Source organism: Anolis carolinensis, chromosome 4 (genome assembly GCF_035594765.1).
Source record: "Anolis carolinensis isolate JA03-04 chromosome 4, rAnoCar3.1.pri, whole genome shotgun sequence".
NCBI lineage: Eukaryota > Metazoa > Chordata > Lepidosauria > Squamata > Dactyloidae > Anolis > Anolis carolinensis.
This window is the reverse complement of record NC_085844.1, coordinates 97,792,762-97,811,831: the sequence shown is the minus strand read 5'-3', so window position 1 is coordinate 97,811,831 and position 19,070 is coordinate 97,792,762. Positions and strand designations below refer to the sequence as shown.

The window sequence follows — 19,070 nt, the reverse complement described above, 5'->3', positions numbered from 1 at the left end:
TTTACTTTTTTGAACAACTCGCAGAAACCCCAAACTAGTGTGGACACTGCAAGTTTTCCTAATTTAGTCTTATGCCCCTAGAATCATAGAATCATAGAATAGTAGAGTTGGAAGAGACCTCATGGGCCATCTAGTCCAACCCCCCGCTAAGAAGCAGGAAATCGCATTCAAAGCACCCCCGACAGATGGCCATCCAGCCTTTGCTTAAAAACCTCCAAAGAAGGAGCCTCCACCACACTCCGGGGCAGAGAGTTCCACTGTCGAACAGCTCTCACAGGAAGTTCTTCCTGATGTTCAGGTGGGATCTCCTTTCCTGTAGTTTGAAGCCATTGTTCCGTGTCCTAGTCTGCAGGGCAGCAGAAAATAAGCTTGCTCCCTCCTCCCTATGACTTCCCTTCACATATTTGTACATGGCTATCATGTCTCCTCTCAGCCTTCTCTTCTGCAGGCTAAACATGCCCAGCTCTTTAAGCCGCTCCTCATAGGGCTTGTTCTCCAGACCCTTAATCATTTTAGTCTCCCTCCTCTGGATGCTTTCCAGCTTGTCAACATCTCCCTTCAACTGCGGTGCCCAAAATTGGACACAGTATTCCAGGTGTGGTCTGACCAAGGCAGAATAGAGGGGTAGCATGACTTCCCTGGATCTAGACGCTATTCCCCTATTGATGCAGGCCAGAATCCCATTGGCTTTTTTAGCTGCCGCATCACATTGTTGGCTCATGTTGTCTAGCTCAACACTCATTATTTAGCTCAGCACTCCCAACACCCTTTTGCCACATTTAAATTTCCTTTCACAACAGTCACTGAAAGATGTGGTTTGATGTATACAGCCAGGGATACTTTCATAGAACTATTATTGCTTAATCAGAAAGAAAAAAAAGCTGGTAATGATAAAAGGGAAATTACAGCATCTGGTCCCGGAAAGTATTCTCCCTACCTGACCAAAGTATTCCTTTAAAAAAATCTCTTTGGCAACAAGGGACGCCTGCCTCTCTGAATAATGTCTCCTCCCTTTTCCTGTATTTCTGGATCAGGTATTTCACTTTGAAGTAACCACCTTTTCCCCATCACTACTGTGCAACTCCCAGAACATCTGACAGGAAGAACAAGAGAGCTGAGAAACTAGTGATACAGCTGTTCTTACCGGAATTTTTAAACATCAGTTGACATCTTACAAGTTTCTACAACCAGAAAAGGAGTCTTCCCTGAATTCAGATCACAATATCTCCAAACCAGGTATGTACAAGTCGGGCAATGATGCAGCCACACTGGACAAGGACTCTAGGAGTCCAAGAGTACCTCTACACTAGAATTACTGCAGTTTGACACCATTTTATCTGCAGATCAATGCTATGGAGTTCTAGGATTTGTAGTTTGGTAGAGAAGGCTAATGACTTTGTAAAGCTACAACTCCCATGATTTCATAGCATTGAGCCATGCTGATTAAGTTCTCCCAGCTTTAGCAGAAAGCAATGGCAAACCTAGGGCATGTGTGTGTAGGTGTGTGTATATATATCAACCACCACCTTTGTGATATCACATTTTCACTATATAATTATACAGTAGTTCACTGTTTTCACTGAGTGTTCCAGGATAATATCTCTTTTGAGGAACCGGGAGAACATTACACTATGGCTGTTTCTTCTTTCAAGCTATAATGACTTTGGTGCAATGACGACAAGACACCTGTACAAATACCATAAGATGTACAAGGATGCTGTACTACACTGGTGTAGATGAATTGGTGCAATATCTAAAGATTGTGGGATGTAAGGAATCCAAGTTCAGTGACAAGACATTACATAGGGGACATCTTTGTTCCTCTTAGGTGGCAATATGTTCAACAAAAAAAACCCCTTTCTTTTCTGCATCTGCAAATTCACATCCAGCTGAGCTATTCAGAATAGTGAGAAGTCTAACTTGCTACCCTCCCCAATGAATGCATCCTAAAATACTCATAACTCCTGTGTCATGCCTTTAATGACCATTTTGCAGATGAAATCTCTCACATAAGAGCTGACTTAGATGTCATCATTGGGGCAGAAGTTTATAACGGAGTGCCCAGATAATCTGTGAGTGAAATTACACTGCATCAGTTTCAATTGATGAGTATTGCTAATTGGATAAGCCACTGGGACAAGTAAGTAGATCAAGTTGTTTTCTTCTGGTTGATCATCCAGGAAGGAGATGCAATTAGATTTCAAGTACTGCACATTATTAATGCTTCTCTCAAGGAGAAAAATATATCACCATTTTTAAAGAAAGTAGATGTTAGACAACTTTTAAAAAAGTTCTCCCTGGATGCCCTGGATCTTAATAATTGCAGGCCATTACCTACAAACTCATCAAATGGGCTCTTTTCCCCATCATATGCTAGTTAATAATAATAATAACTTTATTTTTATATCCTGCCTCCATCTTCCCGAAGGGACTTGGGGCAGCTTGCATGGGGAAGAGCCCAACATCAACATAGGTTAAAACACAATCCATGAATTAAAACAATATGACAAAATAAATATGAAACGACATAAAACACATCAAATGCTTTAAAAACCTAGCCATAAAATACATGTGCAGAGAAAGAAATTTGTGCAGAACTCTGGATAGGGTTTATAAATAGTATAAAGGTGATCAGGAAAGGGCGAAGGGATGATCTTATTAAAACACTGAAAATGAGGAATAGGTATCATAGAAACATAAAGTTGGAAGAGACCTCGTGGGCCATCCCGTCCAACCCCCTGGCAAGAAGCAGGAAATCACATTCAAATAACCCCCGACAGATGGCCATCCAACCTCTGTTTAAAAGCCTCCAAAGAAGGAACCTCCACCACAGTTCAGGGCAGAGAGTTCCACTGACGAACAGCTCTCACAGTTAGGAAGTTCTTCCTGATGTTCAGGTGGAATCTCCTTTCCTGTAGTTTAAAGCCATTGTTCCACGTCCTAGTCTCCAGGGCAGCAGAAAACAAGCTTGCTCCCTCCTCCCTATGACTTCCCCTCACATATTTATACATGGCTATCATGTCTCCTCTCAGCCTTTTCTTCTGCATAGCCTGCAGAAACTATTTAAGCTGCTCCTCATAAGGCTTGTTCTCCAGACCCTTGATCGTTTTTGTCGCCCTCCCCTGGACACATTCAAGTTTGTCAACATCTCCTTTCAATTGTGGTGCCCAAAATTGGACACAGTATTCCAGGAGTGGTCTGACCAAGGCTGTGTAGAGGGGTAGCATGACTTCCCTGGATCTAGACACTATACTCTTATTGATGCAGGCCAAAATCCCATTGGCTTTTTTAGCTGCCGCTAAAAAACATTGTAGGTTCATGTTTAACTTGTTGCCCACGAGGACTCCAAGAACTTTTTCACACTTACTGCTGTCGAGTCAGGTATCTCCATTCTGTATATTTGCATTTCATTTTTTCTGCCGAACTAGAGTGTCTTGCATTTATCCCTGTTGAACTTTATTTTGTTAGTTGCGGCCCATCTCTCTAGTCCGTTAAGATTGTTTTGAATTCGTAGTGATATAGTGTAATAAGACATTGTAAACAAGCTGGGAATCTGGCGGGATTGTTCACTCAAAAGTGCATAATAACATCCATGTTTTTAAGTCCTTATGGAATGTGGACAATGAAGATGCCAGTCTGATCTCCCTGTGGAGAGAGTTCCAGAGCCGAGGGGCCACCACCGAGAAGGCCCTCTCGGTGCTGTCCTCTTTTCCAACAGAGTCCATTACATGCGTACTTACAGCCACATACCACAAGATGCCATTCTATTGCCAATGCTTTTCAACATCTACATGAAACCGCTAGAAGATATTCTCCGGAAATATGGGGAAGGATGCTATCATTACACTGGTTACACCCATGTATTTATCCATTCATTCAAAGCTAGTCTTTGCTAAGAATAGTATGTCTCCTTTGAACGAATACTTGGGGAAGGTAGTGGGCTAGATGAAGAAAAACAATTTGAAACTGAATCCAAACAAGACAAAAATGCTTGCCATTAAGTAAGGGTCCTAATCTTGGTTTGGAGTGTGTAAAATAGTTTTGGATGGGTTTATATTCCTTTTTCAAGTTTGGCAGTATTCCTGGATCTGTCTCTCCAAATATGAGCTCAGATGACTGGCCATGACTGCTTTTTATCATCTTTGGCTGATATGCCAACGGTGCCCCTTCTAAAATTTGAAGACCTTCATCACACACAATAAAATCAGTTTTTCTGCACATTTAGGGAATGGCAACTCACTGTGTCTTTCACATGACACAAGCTTCAACTGTGTGTGTGTGTGGGGGGGGGGGGGGTATTGTTGTATGTCAGCCTGTTCAGCCTGTGATTATGTCTAATGTTCCTGTGCAGACTGTGTCTGATGTTTATGATGGGAATGATGTGCATATTGATGATGTTGGGAATGATGGAAATGATGTTCAGATTAATGATGTTCCTCTTGATGGGCTGAGGCTGGAGTTAAGTTTAGATGAGAGGCCTGAGCAAGGTCAGATGTCCAGGAAAGACTTTCACTGATTTCTTCAGAACAAAAGCCTGAAAGTGATTCTGAGATTATTTTCCCAGGTGGCAATGATAGTGAAACCCTGGATAGAAGGCAAAGTTTCAATAAGTACAGGCAAGACATTCAGAAGGTCAGACACTGCTTGTTTACAACAAACCAGCGATAACAGTCAATTTTCTAGTGGGAAAGGAAAAAAGAATGTTTTTTTCTCGGTTCTGGATTTTTGAAAGAGTTTATAATGATTCATCCAACTTTCAGTTTCCAGTTGAGTCAATGTCTCTTAACCATGTCGGTCTAGCTTTCAAGTGCTCCATGTATCAAGTTATTACCAAGTTCAAGTTCATTTATGGAACTTTGCTGTATTGACTCCTTTTTTATGCCTTGCTTCATGGAATTGTTATGGAACTATGGATTTGTGTTTCTGCTGCAACTCTATAGATAATCTTGGATACTTTGGATTTTGGGATTTTTGGATTGCTTCTCTTTTACTATTTTTATTGCTTTGCCTTTATATATTCTACAATAAACTGCTTGCTGATTTTACCAACCTGGTGTGCTGTTTACAGTCAAAGAGTTCCTGCCTTGGAATGTGACAGGTATTTTGCCATTTCTAAAGTTTATTTTACCACTGATTCCTGAGTCGATTGGCAAGTGACTTATTTTTAAATTCCCCACATAGAGACAGGCCAATTTCCAAATAGCCAATTTCCAGCTTTTGTTGCCTGCTTGTAAATAAAACAATGACTCTGTGTGTGGGAGGAACCGAAATGCCAATTTCCCCAGATCCCCAATGCAGTGGCTTTTGGGAAAGGGTTAATTTAAAACTACTTCCTACAATCGCCAATGCAAAGGCCCTGGGAAAGATGAGTGGTTAATTTAAAACCACCTTCTATGATCTCAGGTGATTTTTTTAAAAAAAAGATAAATAATCAAAATCCTAGAGGGACAATAGGAAATCTCAATGCAAATGACCCCAGGGAAAGTGCTGCCTTAAGAAGGGTGCTTCTGTTTCAGCGGAAGGAGTTTGAAGGCAGTGAGGCCTTAAATGATGTCTGTTTTAAAAAGCGTTCTGGTATGCTTGAAATGGAAGGAGTCATTGTCTGCCCATGTGATGGGAATTAAACAGATGGTTGAGTTAGAAGCTAGAGGAGGCGATCTTAGTGTGATGGGAGTGAGTAAATTCTTCATCACCTTTAAAGACAGAACCCCACAAAACTCCCCCCCCCCCGGCTCTTTGTGATGAAGTCCCTAATGATAGCAGTGTGCATGATGTTAACCTCTAGTTTGGATTTTGCAATGTGCTGTACATTGGGCTTACTCGGTACCAAGTTTGGAAACTCCAATTACTTAAAATATGACAGTCAAATTGGTTACAAGTACATCCAGGAGTGAACACATCATGCCAATATTAAAATCACCTCATCAGCTGCCAACTAGTTTTCATGCAAAGTGCAAGTGTTGGTTATTACCATACTTTTAAAGCCATACATAATTTAGGTCCAGGTTTATGTTTTAATTATCTTTTATACTATATATAGATATAGATAAACACACACATACATACACACATACACACCGAAACGCCAAAATTTCTAGCGGACATTCCGCGGCAGTCATCTTGGGGGCTGCCAAATTCCAGGACAAAGCAGTAAGTGTGAACGACAGAGGCAGAAATCACGATACCAACAGGTCTGTATGTGGACCTCTTCTCAGGTTCCGGGTTTGTTTCAGTCTAAGGATGACATAAAATAAAAGAAAAGGGTAAGGACTTTGACATAAAGAATAAATACTAAAATCAATAAACTGGAAAATTATCTCCACACTAACAAATATAAAATGGCCATTCATGAATCGAATATTTCAAAGCTTCTGGAATTATAACTGATAGTAAACCAAAGATGTACCAGTGATGACATGGCAGAGCAAACTACAGGAAAGGAGATTCCACCTGAACATCAGGAAGAACTTCCTCACTGTGAGAGCTGTTCGACAGTGGAACTCTCTCCCCGGGGCCGTGGTAGAGGCTCCTTCTTTGGAGGCTTTTAAGCAGAGGCTGGATGGCCATCTGTTGGGGGTGCTTTGAATGCGATTTCCTGCTTCTTAGCAGGGGGTTGGACTGGATGGCCCATGTGGTCTCTTCCAACTCTACTATTCTATGATTCTATGATTCTATGATTCAAGACAACATTATTCAAAATTGTAGTAACAAAAAAAAAAAACAGGTCCCACTTGGGCTCAAGTGCTCAGTCCGAGGTGTTATGATACACCTTGGAGGGGAAAAGTAGATAAAAATTGATTTGCTTATTTGAAATATAACCATCCCTTTTATCCAAACTGCATGAAAAAACATACCAGAAAGAAATACAATATAGTGTTAATTCATCATAAACAACCAAAGATGGGTCTTCCCTGTACCATTTGTCTCCCTTGAGTTCAAATCAGTTCTCTATTTTAGCAGTTCAGATTCCTTTTTCAATTTTACATTTATATTATATCAACATTTCTATGAGTTTCCTGTTTTCAGGCAGCCGAAAAATCTCTTTGCGCCTGACTATTATGTCAATTTCATCATTGGCTGGCTCATTAGGACTTGGCTGGCTTTGAAGAAGATCCCCACCTTTTTGCCTTGTGCTACTGTGCTTTTTTCAGTTGCTGCTGCTTTGATGTACCCTGCCCTCTAACCATACACTCCAAGATATGAGTGACAATCGCATTTGGAGTTGCATGTCGACACTTGCTACTGCTGTTCCATTCTGTCTTTTCCGGGTGTGCGTCATGTTTGTTCGAAGCTGCTGAATCTCTCAGTTGATCCTAATCCCTATGATGATTCTTAGCAATGAAGTGTGAGCCACAGTCAGGAAACAGTCAATATCTTTTCAGCACAGAATGGAAAAATTACAAGTAGAGCACTACCACTGGCCATGTTGTCTGTGGCCCCTTCTACACTGCCCTTATATCCCAGGATCTGGTCCCAGGTTATCTGCTTTGAAGTGGATTATATTAGTCTCCAATGCCATATAATCTGGGATAAGCAGATAATCAGAATCTGAGATATAAGGACAGTATAGAAGAGATCTCGGGGATTCAAAGAGCTGCACCTCAGAAAACTAAATTCTCAATGCTCAGTTCTTCAAAGTGCATAAAGCAGAGCTTTCTAAACTGTGTGTCATGACAAGTTAATGTTTTGATAGTGTGTAGATGTTGCACAAACATAACAAAAAATCTGAGTCTATGGAACTCATCACATTGATGTCCAAAAAGCAGGCATTAGCAGAGGATTTGCCAGGCAGCATGGCAAATCCAGCGGGTAGCAAGGGAAACTGTCACCCTGCTCCCCATATCACCCACATCAGCACTTTTCCCATCCCATGGGGGAAAGTGTTGCCGCCCGGCTTACCTCCGTACGGGCCCCATTCTTGGCAATGAGAACACGGGAAGCCTCCTGTGTCTTCTGGGCAGCATCCTAGGATGCCTTCAGGATGCTGGGACGATGGAACACCACCAGAAGTAATCTTGCGTCATGTGATGAGCTCCATTATCCGAGCATCCTGGAAGTGTTCCTAGATGCTGAAAAACATCCATGTGATTTTTTTTTCATGTCAGGAAAAACTGCAAGTTGCTTCTGGTGTGAGAGAATTGGCTATCTGCAAGGACATTGCCCAGGGGATGGCCAGATGTTTTTTGATGTTTTTACCATCTTTGTGGGAGGCTTCTCTCATGTCCCCGCATGGGGAGCTGGAGCTGACTGAGGGAGCTCATCCGCGTTCTCCCTGGGTTGAATTCGAACCGGCAACATTCAGGTCAGCAACCCAACCTTCAGATCAGCAGTCCTCCTGGCACAAGGATTTTTACCCATTGCACCACCGGAGGCTCATCAATGTGATAAAGCCCTATGTGAAATAAGCAAGAAATCATATATACTTTTACAGTTTATGTATATATCCATATAAGAGATAGCTTTAACCCCTATTTGTTAGTAAAGCTAGATTACTGTGTCATGAAGTGATGCCTGTCTAAAAAGTGTCACCAACATGAAAAGTTTGGAAAACTCTGGTCTAAAGTGATACAAAAGATAGGGTCTATTGTTTATGGTACACATACTGTCATATTCCAGTAAAGGCAGTCCCCAAATTACAAACAACATAGGATCTGTAGGTTTGTTCTTAAGTTGAATTTGTATATAAGTCAGAACAGGTATATATATATATATATATATATATATATATATATATATATATATAGAGAGAGAGAGAGAGAGAGAGAGAGAGAGAGAGAGAGAGAGAGAGCGCTCTGGATAGCATAGCGAAGAGTTGACACCCTTGTGTGTATGTTTTGTGGTCTGTGTCCCTGTTTAGAAGATTTCACCTCACTTTCTGTCCCTGTGATAATTGGATTTTGAAAAATTTGGCTTGTTGTTCAAACAAGGATTGGTGAGAAAGCTTCAGTGGAGACACCTTTTCCCCTCAATAACTCTTCCAGGAGTGAATTTTCCTTCTTGGAGGTAGAGTTCTCTCACTTCCTAAAGTCTCACCCCTGTTCTTAACTATGAGTCATTTGTAAGTCAGATGTTTGTAACTCGGGGACTGCCTATATTCTGTTAGCATCAATGATTCAGCAATTTTTCAGAGTTCCTAAAAATCCATAAAACACATTCAGGAATATCTAAATAATACTTGGGCATGAAGGACATTGTTATCTATATTGTGTTATCACCAATTCTCTTGATTATTATTATTGTTTCTCTGTTCCAAATTAATTGTAAGCTCTGGATCTTAGGTAAGATCCAGGTCTTACCAGGCGTGGGCCCAGTGTAACTACATAAAACAATAAAAACACATCAACAGAATTCAGAGCCGGCCCTAGGTATTTTTCAAGTGTAGGCGAACAGAATTTTGGTGCCCCCCCCAACCAATCACTGAAAAATAAAAGCGTTGGATAAGCGAAAATGTTGGATAATAAGGAGGGATTAAGGCAAAGCCTATTAAACATCCAATTACATTAAGATTTTACAAATTAAGCACCAAAACATCATGTTTTACAACAAATCAATAGAAAAAGCTGTCTCGACTGCGCCCCCGTATGTTTTGCGCCCCAATTCACCTCATTGTTGGACCGGCTCTGACAGAATTAAAACCAGGACAATAATAATAACTAAACATTCAGAGGGTAAAATTGTGTAGAACTTTGAATAGGGCTCCTAGGAGGTATGAGGATATCAAAAATAGGGGTGGAAGAGCAATCTCAGAAAACACTAAAACCATAAAGGGTAAGGAATAGTGATAAAGTGCAATAACTGATAATGAGTTGTATGCGGGCTGAGTATCTGGTGGGACTGCTTACCCAAACCCCAAAAGAACCCCTAAAATGTTTTTAAATCTTACCCAGCCGCTATTATGGTCCTTCTCACTCCCTCCTGGAACAAGGTTCTTTTCACGGGCTACAGGGTGGATAATAGTACTCAGGATAGCATATAGCCACCCTCTCCAGGAAAGCCTGTGTTTTGGGTGGCTTGCACCCCAAAACACCTGAAGGGTCAAATTTTGGGAGATATTGTTTTACCGAAATCTCATATCAAATTAGGATACAGTCATCTCAATCTGCCTCAAATTAACAAGCAGAAACATTCGTTTGTGATTATGCTTATATCCACTTAAGTTTGATGTTGGTATTGATATGTGCCATTTCTGACTTATGGTTGGGGTTTCTTGGCAATCGTTGTTTCAAGGAAGGTTTGTCTTTGCCTACTTCTGTGACTGATAGAGGGTGACTTGCTCAAAGCAATCAAATGAGTTGCCATAACCACACAGGGATATAAACCTTGATCTCCAGAGTTGTAATCCAATGCTCAAATCACTTACAGGTTGCACAAGATCTATTCCACAACTGAATAAGGGGGTGCAAAATGGATCACCAATGACTAGAACAGACATAAGGACATTTATGGCTTGACTACTGTATGAAGAGCCAGCCCTAGGTATTTTTCAAGTGTAGGTGAACAGAATTTTGCCCCCCCCCCAAAACCAATCACTGAAAAATAAAAGCGTTGGATAAGCGAAAATGTTGGATAATAAGGAGGGATTAAGGAAAAGCCTATTAAACATCAAATTACATTAAGATTTTACAAATTAAGCACCAAAACACCATGTTTTACAAGAAATCAACAGAAAAAGCAGTCTCGACTGCGCCTCCGAATGTTTTGCGCCCAAAGTGACCACTTAATTCGCCTCATTGTTGGACCGGCTCTGACTGTATGTTTATGTGTTTATATATATAATTTTAATTTGGTTTTAATATGACTTTTGGGGTTTTAGTCTGAAAAGTTTACTTAACATCATACTTAAATCTGACTCCTATTAAAAATTAACTTCACACCTTAGATTGTAAGATGCTAAAGCCTCTAAAAGTCTTTGTCTTTTGGCTACATATAGCTTCCTCTTTCCAAATAATAACACCATGGGAGAAAAGAAGCTTCAAAAGGACAGATTCTGACAAGTACAGTCCTTGGCTCTGAAATTTCATTTTAACCTTATCTTTCCATTGTTTGGGGTGTGTGTACATGGTTTACAAAGCTTGTACATTTTCTTTTTCATTTACTTTAATTAGATCTTGTTTCCATTCCAGTTTTTTTCATGACTAGTAAAGATTTGCCTTTTCAATATGACATTGGAAGAAGAAGCAATTATGTGGGCCGGGGCAAAGAAATACACTTTGATAACATCAACGCCTATGTTTGCCAACCTGATTACGACACAAACAATGCGGTAATTCTGGTTCATGACATATATGGATGGCAATTTCCAGATACCAGATATATTACTGATATATTTGCAAGTAATGGATACATGTAAGTAATTCATAGAATCAGATAATCATAGAGTTGGAAGAGACCTCATGGGCCATCCAGTCCATGCATTGAAATCGCATTCAAAGCATTGTTGTTTTTGTCATTATTAATTTATTATTCCCTGCATTTTTCAAGCTGTTTGTATGACCTCATGATACAATATGTTGATGTTTGCCATCAACCTTGAGCAAGAGACCAATTTAGAGACATTGTGTGTAGCATATTCAACTGCTCATAGTCTTTAGGTAAACTTCTGCAGGCATTTTTTCAGAATTTGTTTAGATCACAACTGCCCCTCCAGTATTGTCCTCCACTACAGTAAGCCCTTCATCAAAATCCCCAGAGTTTGCTCCTTTCTCTCTCTACTGATTTAGCATCTGCCAAGGTATATATAATAAGAAGGCTGTAGCACTTGCTCCAAATGGCAAAATGCCCGCCCCCATCTCTTTCTTCACTCATGGCCTTTTGTACACCAATATTGCACAAGCACAATACACATACAAACATCTTCATGCTGAGCCAGAGAGCACTGGCTCTCTGAATGAAGATCCAGGTCTTAAAACCGACTCATATGTAAAATATGTATGCTTCTTTTTCAGACCCTCTCACTTTAACCTTCCTCCAACATTGTGAACTGGCCACCCTAATTTGTATGCTTAGAATTTCACTGAAATTCTTTTTTAAAAATGAGAAGAATAATGACTCAAATGACCAACTGCAAAATATCTATTTATAACATTTGCTACCTTTCTGGAAACGTAACTGAATCATACATCTATGAGTAACATCTTACAATGTTTCCACATAGAACCATCTGCCCAGACTTTTTTCTAGGAAAAGAACCTTGGAAACCTAATAATCATTGGCACGATTTTGCAGACTGGTTAAAGGAACGGGATCCCATGAAAGTGGACAAGTAAGGCTCATGTTTATTTCCCAATTGAAATGAGGAAAATAGCTGGGACATATTAGCAGGTTATGCTTACTGGAAGGAGGGTATTGATTTACAGTTCACAAAATACATACTTTCAGCATTTGGTGACATCCTCCAGATGTATTGGATCACGATTATCATCGCCCTATTGTCCATGTTGGCCATAGTTGAATAGTTTTGTTTTCCAAAACATCAGGATGGTACTAGAGTAGGAAAGGCTGATACATCATGAGTCAAGGCAGGTTTATTAAAGTTCATTCCACATTTGATTTCAATTGCAATAAATATGCTTAATACTCTAATATGCATGCATATGGTTTCAACTTCAGTGTGCCTCTTATAAGAATGTCCCCATCTTTGAAGCAAAGCTAATAAGGACCACAGACGGGCTTTCTGTTTTTAAGGTTTTTATATAGAGATATAATGTGTTTTCGCAAACCCATCACACTTCTTAGAAGAGGCATGTACACCTTCATCTCCTCAGGCCAAACACAGACAAATTTAATATCTATGGCTCTTCTAGATAATTTCTGATTCAAGCTACAGGCAGAAAAATAAGTTTAGAATCCTCAACAGAAGGAAGATTTATTAAGAAAACACATTCTTGGATTGCAATAACCTGATTTTTTTCAAATTAATCTCAAAGTTAAAAAGATGAGGGTTGGAGAGACACGTTGCAGCATGTCCTCCCTTTAAAAAGAGCAGAAGGGAAGAAAAAAGGAGAGAAGTTCTGTCTGAGTTGATTCTTTTTCTTTTATAACAGGAGGCAGTCACTTAACCAGTAGCATCACCAGGGCGGTGTGAACACCATCAGAGAGGATGACACCAAAATGGCTCTCTATAAAATCGTTGTGCAGTGTTTTAGCAGACATTTATTACTTTTTATACAAATATCCCTGCAATTAGATATAACCACAAAAACATTTTTATTAGCCCAGATTTCATGTACTATATCAATATACCTACAAGGTTAAAACATGTCTGAAAGCACTGGAAGCATTTGCTGTTTTCATTGTTGCTGGGGGTTTTTTTACAATCATTGATTTTGTGTAATTTTCTGCTATGAGCATATCGTGATATGGACTGATATAGGAAGAGGTCCATGGGAGCAACACCATGAGTTGCCACATTGGTTGACTCCAACCCTAGTGATGCCACTATGTTTAATTGACCCTGATTGAGCCAGATGATGGGCCCATCCAGACAAGCCTAAAAAGTGGGTCCTTTCTGGGTTTTTGACTGGGGGCGTCCAAATGATACCACCAGTAAAAACAAATTAATTTGTAATAACCTCGGTTATTCGGAATGAACCAAAACCCCATTATATCCAGGCCTTCCTAAATGGCCTGGGTCTAATCGGGTATTGGGCCTGTGGGGACTCACCCCTGGGTGATTCCAGGACTACTCGGAACTATTCAAGTCCCCATTTGCCATCCCGAACGTTTTGGACTTCTAGATCCCAAAGATCCAGGATGGCGCCCAACCCCTCCACCCCAGTCCCCCCCCCAAAAAAAACCCTTAAAAAAAACATACCTGGCACCATTAAGGTACTCTGTGCAAAGAATGAAGCAGCAGGCGACCGGGGGGGGGGGGGAGATGTGAGCAATTTTCTTCCTCCTGGTGCATAATTTTTTCATGCCAGGGGGACACACAGAGTGCCAGGTACAAAAAAAAGGGGTTGTTTTGGGGGCTTCAGGGTGGCTGCATGTCATCCTAATAGTACACACACACCCCAGGGAAAGCCTTCCTAAATGGATTTTTAAAATACGCTCTGGAAGCACCCAATGTTATCTGCATGCCGAAAGGATGAAACATCGATATAATTTCCTTCCCCAATGGAACCCAGAGACTTGAGAAGAGAGATCAAGTTTGCAGCTCTTGCATGCCTTCAATGCTTGTTCTAGAAGGCTGGGAAACCCTCTGGAATAGGTATTTGTGCAAAACTGAGTATGGTGGGAGGAGAAGGGGAAGAAAGTCCTGTTTTACCAATGGTTGTTTCCAAACTTGCTGTTTTGCTTAAGCTGAAGTTATATAGAGACCAAATTAAAAGTAAATGAACAGAGAACATCAATTTTACCAACTTGATCTAAAATACTATGTAGCTGGAGGTGCATTCTTTAACATCTCATTAGATTTCAATGCTTGTTCTAGAAGGCTGGGAAACCCTCTGGAATAGGTATTTGTGCAAAACTGGGTATGGTGGGAGGAGAAGGGGAAGAAAGTCCAACTTAAAAGTAAATAAACAGAGAACATCAATTATATCAACCTGATCTAAAATACTATGTAGCTGGAAGTGCATTCTTTTACATCTCTTCAGATTTCGACTCATTTTATGATATAGTTAGTTCCTGACATTTTTCCATGTAATTTGATTCTCCTAGTGCATGAAATGGAACAGTACTATCAGATTTAGATCAATTCCTTTTCTGTAACCATGCAAAGAAAACTTTGAAACTGTCATATTTGTCACTTCTTATTTTTATTGTTTGGAAACCCAGGCATGTAAAAGTGGATGTATCACTTAGAACAGTCAGTGCCATTTAAAATCAGTTGTTGAGGTACCAATATCCCACATTTCAGTTATGCAGTGCTTAACAGAATTGACCAATGTTTTATAAGAAGTGTGATTTTTCTCCCTCCATCAATAGGGAAGCTGCAGAAAAACTTTTTACACAGTTGCCTTAGTTCTCCCCCCCCCCTTTTTTTTTTTGCCTCAGGACAACTGCTGTGTTTATGAAGTGTCTAAAGGAGAAATACAAAGCAATGAAGATTGGTGTTGTAGGTTTCTCCTGGGGTGGAATGGCTGTACATCACTTGATGCTGAAAAATCCTGAATTAAAAGCTGGGATATCAGACTATGGTAGTGAAAAATATTTCTTACCTTAAGCAATCTGCTACATGTTCAAATATTTCAACACTTCTAGACTAAATCTATGTATAAATGAGTGACAAGCTGCAATATTTCAGAAATATATGTTCTGTTTATACATTGATCAAACAACGATAATAAAATGGCCAACCTACACACATTTTACACACCTTGATGAGACAGTTTTGCTGGCACTTTCTTAATGTAAATTTCCAACATCAGTCTTCTGCACAGTCTTGTTTCCTAACTGTGTCCCCCCTACCCATGCATGCTCACTGTGTTTTGTTGTTATTTTCCTTTGTGATTGCGTCATTCTCATAAGACATTCATCTACCCAACAATATCAGGACTTCAATGGAAGGAATTATCACACAAGAAAGAGTGGTGGAACAGTAGTAATGTTGTCTTCATTGACGGATAATCTAATCACGATGCAAGTTCAATACAAATATAGGAAAGACACACTGTGGTGTGGTAAGCCACATCTAAGGATGCTTTTATCTTGGCATAATTGCACTTCATTGTGTGATAGTTCTTAGACCCACTGCTAAGTAACAGAGCAGGCCTTTAGACCTACCCATTTATTATATATAACCTTTTCCATTCTAAGCCCATTGTAAATTGAAGATTGGCTTAATAAGAACCACATTAATCTGATTCTGTCAAGAGTTAGCTACGAGGGTTGTTCAAATAATAATGCCCCACATTTGTTTTTTTAGCCTTTAACAAAGGTAGAAAATTACATGATTAAAACCTGATGTTTCTCCCACCTGGGTACAGGCAGTCCCTGAGTTACAAATATCCGACTTATAAATTGTCAGAGTATTTTGCAGTGCAGCAGTAGTTGGATAGAATCAGTGGAACGCAGAACGAAGTGACACCAAGACTTTAGTAAAACTATATACAAAGTTTTACTGTAAGCAGTAATAATCAAGACAAACAAGCTTCCAGACAATAGATGAACACAGGACTCTCACTCTCAACAGACAACACTCGACTCAGCTCAGAACAGGACTGATGCAATCAGCAATGCACACACACTTGTGTCTGGACACTCCCCAGTTCCAGCCACACATCAAAGACATCACAGCTTCTCAGTAATTAACTCTTTCCAGACTATGTTACACTCTGGATGATGCAATCAGTATGCAATACAGACAAGACACACATTTCATTTAAACACTACCAATACACAAATCCCACATTAACATAAATGACTCATAGTTAAGAACAGGAAGTGAGAGAAATCTACCCCTAGGACAGTGGTTCTTAACCTGTTGGCCCCCAGATGTTTTGGCAAGAAAATCCCAGAAATCCTAACCAGCTAGTAAACTGGCTGGGATTTCTGGGAGTTGTAGGCCAAAACACCTAAGGACCCACAGGTTGAGAACCACTGCCCTAGGAAGAGAAAATCACTCCTAAAAGAGTTATCATGGGAAAAAGTTGACTTAACTGAAGCTTTCACACCAATCCTTGTTTCTACAACTAGCCACATTTTTAAAAATCTAATTATCCCTGTCTTATTTTGGGGAAAACAGGGTAGAAATGTCAAAGCAGGTTGTAAAAAACCTGTACACGATGGAAGAAATCTGAGATCGTTTTTGAATTTAGAATACCAAATTTTGTAAAACCAAAATTTGTTTTTTTAAGCATTTGTGACCCTTAATATTGCAGATCTGTGTTATCTGGGATAGCACTCAATGTGGAAAATCTGATGTACATGCTTTTAAAAATATGTTTTTGGAGCTGTTTTAAATTGTATTTAACATGTTGTTCCAATAGTTCTTTGACTGAAATAAAATAATGTATATATGTATAATGTTTTAGGAATAATCCGGGACTCTGAGGATAGATATAACTTGTTGAATCCAACATTTTTCATTTTTGGAGGAAATGATCACACCATTTCTCCTGAACAGGTAAGCAATTCTAATTTGAATTTAATGATGTCTCATGTATATATGGGAAGAAAGTAGATGGAACATAGGAACTACACACTTTTTAAAAATGCATACTCCTTTGTAGTGAATGATACACACACTCCTGTGTAGTGATATGGCTGGGAGCATTTACAACCTCATCAGACAAGAGCAAAATCGGTGGCGTGTGCTGGTCCGCCTTCTCCTTTAGGACGGAGCTAATTGTCTCCTTTAGGATGGGGCCCCAATGTAACAAAGATGAAAGGAAGAGATGAAGGGAGCGATAGAAATTTCGCTTGCATTGGTTGAAATCAGATCACACAAGTTAAGCAGGGCAAGGCATATATGCAAATATGTGGTTGCTGACTAGATAGCTACCCGCACTGAACGCACCTGTTTTGTGGACCAATTTAATTGCATGGGAGAAAGCATGTTTAGTATTTCTTCTATTGTTGTTGATATATTAAGTACTCTTCTTTGTTTTTCTGAAGATGTTGCTGACACTTTCAGGCAAAGCAAAGCCCTTATCTGAAACCATGTATGTGCTCCCTTTCTAAGCTGGCCATCCATGGAATCCTATGAAGTCTTATCAAAGGCTGAACTAGACATCAGGTGCCAACAAAGGGAATGGGTGGGAAGGTTCTATCCATGTGAATCATCCGTTTTATGGGAGTACTCATCATATGCTATAAACTTAATTTAAAAGCTTTCATTTAAAAGATTTAGACTCAGAATACTGTTGAGGGAGGTACAACCATTAATTGTCTTTTTCAAAAGAAACAGATTCATGGTTGCATGGGAACCTTGAGATGGCATCTGCCTTGGAACATCCTATCTCTCTTAATTATATCTCTTTCATTCTGGCTGTGATTGTTTTAAGGGGCAAGTAGTCTACCATGCTCAGTAATATTAAATATTGTATTTAATCTTACTGTAGAAAAGAGGTAAAACCAGAGATGGGGATTAACATTCCTGCAGGAAGAAGGAAGAGTAATGAAGGGAAGAAGCTGTATGATAAACATACTTGCAAGAGAACTGTTAAAATTTACTCTCTAGTATAAAAGTCACCAATGTTGCCTAATTCCATTTAAAACAAAATCTACATGCTGTATCTAGAATGCAAGTGAACACATAATTAGGAAATTAAATTTGTAATTTCTTTCAAACTATGTAAAGGTAAAGGTTTCCCCTTGACATTAAGTCTTGTCATGTCCAACTTTGGGGAGTGGTGCTCATCTCTATTGCTAAGATGAAGAGCTGAAGTTGTCCGTAGACACCTCCTAGGTCATGTGGCTGGCATGACTTCCTGCCAGAGCGGTACCTATTCATGTACTCACATTTGCATGTTTACAAACTGCTAGGTTGGCAGAAGCTGGGGCTAACAGCGGGAGCTCACCCCGAAAGATTGAACTGCCAATCTTTCAGTCAGCAAGTTCAGCAGCTCAGCAGTTTAACTCGCTGTGCCATAGGGGGCTCCTGCAAACTATATAATGATATTTATTTTTTGTCACAGGTTACTTTACTGGAAAGAAAACTGAAAGACTACTGTACAGTGGACTATAAAATTAAGGTTTATCCTGGGCAAGTTCATGGCTTCGCACAGTGTAAGCCTGAGGATATGAAGCCCAAAGATGTACCTTTCATGGAAGAAGCAAGAATGGATATGATTGACTGGTTGAATAGATACATTATGTTTTGAAACTGGACCACAACTTATATCACTTTATTCTACTTTATTGTCACCAAGGCTGCTCCCAAACAGAAGAGGAAGAAGATAGATTGAAATTCAATAAATTATGCAATATTTGTAAATAGTGGCCCTGAAGTATTCCTATCCTTGAATGACAAACATTCAGTACTGAAGATCTTTTCAGATGTCTCATGTCTGTAAAAAAATTGTCATTTGAGAGTCGCTCAGTTCTTTCTGGCTTTTCTTCAATGTCTGTGACACATTATCTTTCCCGGAATATATTAAAGTTTAATCTCTACATTCATTATTCTA

At 39.7% G+C, this 19,070-nt stretch overlaps 1 protein-coding gene across 3 annotated transcripts; it reads left to right on the top strand.

The window, feature by feature from the left end:
- Positions 1–557: 557 nt before the first annotated feature.
- Positions 558–19,070, top strand: LOC100558338 (carboxymethylenebutenolidase homolog). 3 transcript variants are annotated; one of them, XM_016992943.2, is made up of 6 exons: positions 558–1,236; positions 11,124–11,346; positions 12,155–12,262; positions 14,998–15,140; positions 16,977–17,068; positions 18,582–19,070. In XM_016992943.2, the coding sequence occupies exons 2-6, from the start codon at positions 11,132–11,134 to the stop codon at positions 18,765–18,767; spliced, it is 744 nt and encodes a 247-aa protein (XP_016848432.2). In that variant the 5' UTR covers positions 558–1,236; positions 11,124–11,131; the 3' UTR covers positions 18,768–19,070. The 3 variants fall into 3 exon arrangements, with proteins under 3 accessions (XP_016848432.2, XP_062836912.1, XP_062836913.1); XM_062980843.1 differs by having other exon boundaries at positions 572–1,236; positions 11,124–11,263; XM_062980842.1 differs by lacking the exon at positions 12,155–12,262 and having other exon boundaries at positions 564–1,236.

Coding starts and splice junctions, on each gene's coding strand:
- LOC100558338 (XM_016992943.2), top strand. CDS start 11,132: ATGACTAGTAAAGATTTGCCTTTTCAATATGACATTGGAAGAAGAAGC. Junction 11,347..12,154: donor TTTGCAAGTAATGGATACAT/GTAAGTAATTCA, acceptor GTTTCCACATAG/AACCATCTGCCCAGACTTTT. Junction 15,141..16,976: donor AGCTGGGATATCAGACTATG/GTAGTGAAAAAT, acceptor ATAATGTTTTAG/GAATAATCCGGGACTCTGAG.